We start from the raw sequence: 3,877 nt of genomic DNA on the forward strand, positions 1-3,877 counted from the left end.
AGATCTACACATAAAGCAAATAGCTTCAGTTATGCATATAATCTTTACAAAATTTATTGGATGACTAGCAGCGAGAAGTTGTTTACCAAAACTGGTTGTGGCTTTGAGACAAGTGCAGCCTTATATATGTACAATTTTTTTTTTTTTGTGGGCGCGGTTTATATTCAGGTGTGCTCAATAGTCCAGAAATTAAGGTAACTCATCGAAAAGTTAGTGTTTGTCAACTGCATTTCTCAGCCAGGTATATGCTGGCATGTGTATATGACTGGTAATAGATTTCTGATTCTGTGTAACTGAAGGCTTCGTTTGTTTCACAGGCTTAGCACAGCTTGGAGAAAAGTTTTAGCTCATCCAAGAGGTGTAGACATACCCATTTTATATAAGTATTACAGTGTTGGAGAGTTACACTAACTTATAGAAAATCAGTTGTGACAGTATTTCAGATTTTGTTACTAATAAGGATAAAATGTGTATTTGTGTGAACAAGACTGGCAGTTTATAAAACTCATAGTGCACTACTCTCCAGCAGTGCATCTGGAGCATGTAAGTATACTGTGTCAGCCACTGAACATATGGTGTGAACTTGAAACCTGTCTGAAGCTCTGTATTTGGGCAAAAGGATTATTGATGAATTGGTAAAGCAGCATGCGCCTGGACCACACCGATGATACACACCCAGTTTTATAATTTGCACATGCAGCTTCCTTATTTATGATTAACACAGTGCATGAAATTAAGATAAAGATAAGAACTTGCTATAACACATCAGTCTCGGAAATATTGAGCTGAAATTTGGAGTTGTAGTAACTGAGACTGATCACTAACATCTTTTGAGAACTAACTAATTATTTGATGTTTTAAAAACATTTCCATGAACTATTTGAATCAGTTCTTTTTATTTCCCTTAACTACTGTTTGGATTTTAATGAATCTTTATTATTAAGTAATCACTATATGAGCATTTACAGATAATTAACTTCTGGAGCTAACCCAGTTCAAGATGGCTGCCACAGCCTGGTGATTTTAGAGTACACAAAAATGCTTATAACTCATCGAATCAGATGGTGAGCTAAAATTTGGTATGGTGGTAGTTGACAGTCATTCTCAACACATACTCAGTTAAGAGCTAACGGATCATGAAGACTGAAAATAATGAAATATAATGTGGTAATCTATTTAGTCTTGCTTTTAAGGCTCATACTTTTGTTCTGAAGAACATGCCAAATAAACTAGAGTCGAAACCTTCAAAATCTGCTGTCTGACTGGGCAGCTGAATGAACTGTCACCATCCAATAGGTGCAGGCCGTCATGAGATTCAGCATAACCCTGAACAAAAATACTATGGTTTCACAGTATAACCATATTCAAATAAAATATGTGACATACCGGTAAACTTGTTGCTTTTATTTTAAAACACAAATAATGCTGCTTAAATTAAAGCTCGCTATAATAATTGTTATAATGTAACTAACAACATATAAAAATAAAGCAGCGGCATGCTGATGCCATTAAAAGAGTTTCAGCCTCTGGTTTACTGACATGTCTGAAAGGCAGACCACTATTTGTGCATTGTAAAATGTTTTCATAAATCAGTAAGAAGTGGAGCAGTTCAGAGTGCTGAAGCATCTCTGCTTGTTAGCTCCCAAAGTATTTCTGAATAATGGATACTGGAACATGATGTTTTATTGGGCTGTGATGAAAACTTCCAGCAAGCAGTAAAATCTACACAGGCAAATGTGGAGGGACTAAAGAGGCATTTTACAGCTGTTATCAGTCTGCACACAGAGAAGCTTGTGGGCCAGCAGCAGCTGTGGTTGTCATGGTTATCTGTGGCTGTAATGGTCATGAATCAGTCTTGATGGTCAGAACTTACTGAGATTAGACCCAGAACAAATCTCACCTCTCACATTACTTGGATTTGATTATCCCCAAATGTGCAAAATATTTTTATTTTTAGTAGTAATATATATATATATATATATATATATATATATATATATATATTTTACTAAACACAGAAGCTTTTTTCTGCTTCTACACAATGAACTGTGTTCAATTTTATTTAGTTACCGGTATACTATTTTCTTATCTCTTCAAATTGTAAAGTAGTGTGCAGCACTTGCAAGGCAATTATTTGTTTTATTTAGTTTGGTAAAATCTGTCATCACCAGTATTGTAAAAAAATAAACTTATTTTGGCTCTAAAAGTTTAAACAGTCCCTTTCTGCAGCTCTGATGTTTAAATTCCCTTGGTTGGAATTTTTTTTTATTTTCTTTTACAGGACGCATTCATCAGGCAATGGTGACATCTTTAAATGAGGACAATGAGAGTGTCACAGTGGAGTGGATTGAAAATGGTGACACAAAAGGGAAAGAGGTAAACTACCATTTAGCATAATTGGTTTCCTCTCAGAATACCCTAACCACCACCAGCTGCAGCAGCATGTGCTTTTATTTCCAACTCAAATACTGTAAATAATACACCCGGAGACAATCCACTTCTGCTGTAATTATATCATTGTGTGCATTTCTTGTGTTTCTACCAGACATAACCCTCCGTGCACGGAGGTACATAAAGCATATACAGTCTTTTACAACTACCATGTTCAGTTGCGTATAGTCATCAGTAAAATCAGCATTCATAAGGGGTAATGAACAATATCTATCTATGCATCTATCGAGCGACCGGCCGACTGTAATTTTCACTGTATAAGTTCGCAGTTTTTTGCATAAATTAGCATGCCTGCGACTTATACAGCGAAGCGATGTATTTGTTTTTTTCCCCATATTTCTAACCCAATTTTTGGCAGAGATCTGATGATTTCATTCATTCTGACATGGAAAATATTGAACACTACCATTTTCAGCCACTAGAGGGCCCTCGACTATTATGGCAAGCCAAATGTCTCATTAATAGGTAAAGTGGCTAATGGCTTGCCGTTCCAGGCCACCTTTGTCTCGCTCCGGAACTCGTGGAGCAAATGTCAAATCAGCTGCATTTTGCCGCACCGCCCAGGTGAAATGCAGCTGATTTGACCATTAAAGTGTATTTATTAAGGAAAAGTTGAACTGTTACACACCTTTACTATAACTTCAAGCAAACAAATAATTGTTTTCAAGTGTTTATCTTGTTAAATTCTCATTAAAGTCCTCCCATGCATGCTCCCATGGCCACCATTTGGCAACCAAACAATTTTTGGTACACTGGCCCACGTTTACGGGTTGTCAGCGGTGATGCGTAACAAACACGACACGTCAGCGGTGACGCATAATAGATGCGACTTATACGGTGAAGCGACGTATCTGGGGACAACATCCCCGGAAAAGTGTTGAAAGACTGTGCCGATCAGCTCTGCGAGGTGCTGGCAGACATCTTCAACACCTCACTTACCCTGGAGACAGTTCCCACCTGCCTGAAGACTGCCACCATCATCCCAGTCCCAAAAGGCTCTAGAGTGACTAGTCTGAATGACTATCGGCCAGTGGCCCTCACCCCGATAGTCACTAAATGCTTCAAAAAACTGGTCATGACTCACATCAGAACAACAATCAACATCAACGAGGACCCTCATCAGTATGCATACTGCGAGAACCGATCAACAGAGGATGCCATCTCCTCTGTGGTCCACACTGCGCTCAACCACCTGGAGCAGAAAGACTCTTACGTCCGTATGCTCTTTGTGGACTTCACATCCGCCTTCAACACCATGATCCCCCAAACCCTGATGGAGAAACTATTCACACTAGAACTAAGCCCCTCCATTTGCAACTGGGTACTAGACTTCTTAACAAACAGACCACTAATTAGTGAGGATCCACAACTTCTCCTCCTATGGCAAGCCCTTTTAACATAAAATCGAGTAGTCTGACTATCTGTA

The 3,877-nt window shown here is 38.5% G+C and overlaps 1 protein-coding gene across 1 annotated transcript in view; it reads right to left on the reverse strand.

The window, feature by feature from the left end:
• Window positions 1–3,281: 3,281 nt before the first annotated feature.
• LOC119413095 (homer protein homolog 1) overlaps window positions 3,282–3,877 on the reverse strand; it is a 16,045-nt gene continuing 15,449 nt past the window's right edge. Inside the window, exon 5 of the mRNA XM_037680107.1 lies at window positions 3,282–3,302. Within this exon, the coding sequence (XP_037536035.1) occupies window positions 3,282–3,302 (21 nt within the window). The remainder of the gene's footprint in view (window positions 3,303–3,877) is intronic.

The sequence above is a fragment of the Nematolebias whitei genome, chromosome 8, assembly GCF_014905685.2.
Source record: "Nematolebias whitei isolate Nwh7 chromosome 8, NemWhi1, whole genome shotgun sequence".
NCBI classification, from domain to species: Eukaryota; Metazoa; Chordata; class Actinopteri; order Cyprinodontiformes; family Rivulidae; genus Nematolebias; species Nematolebias whitei.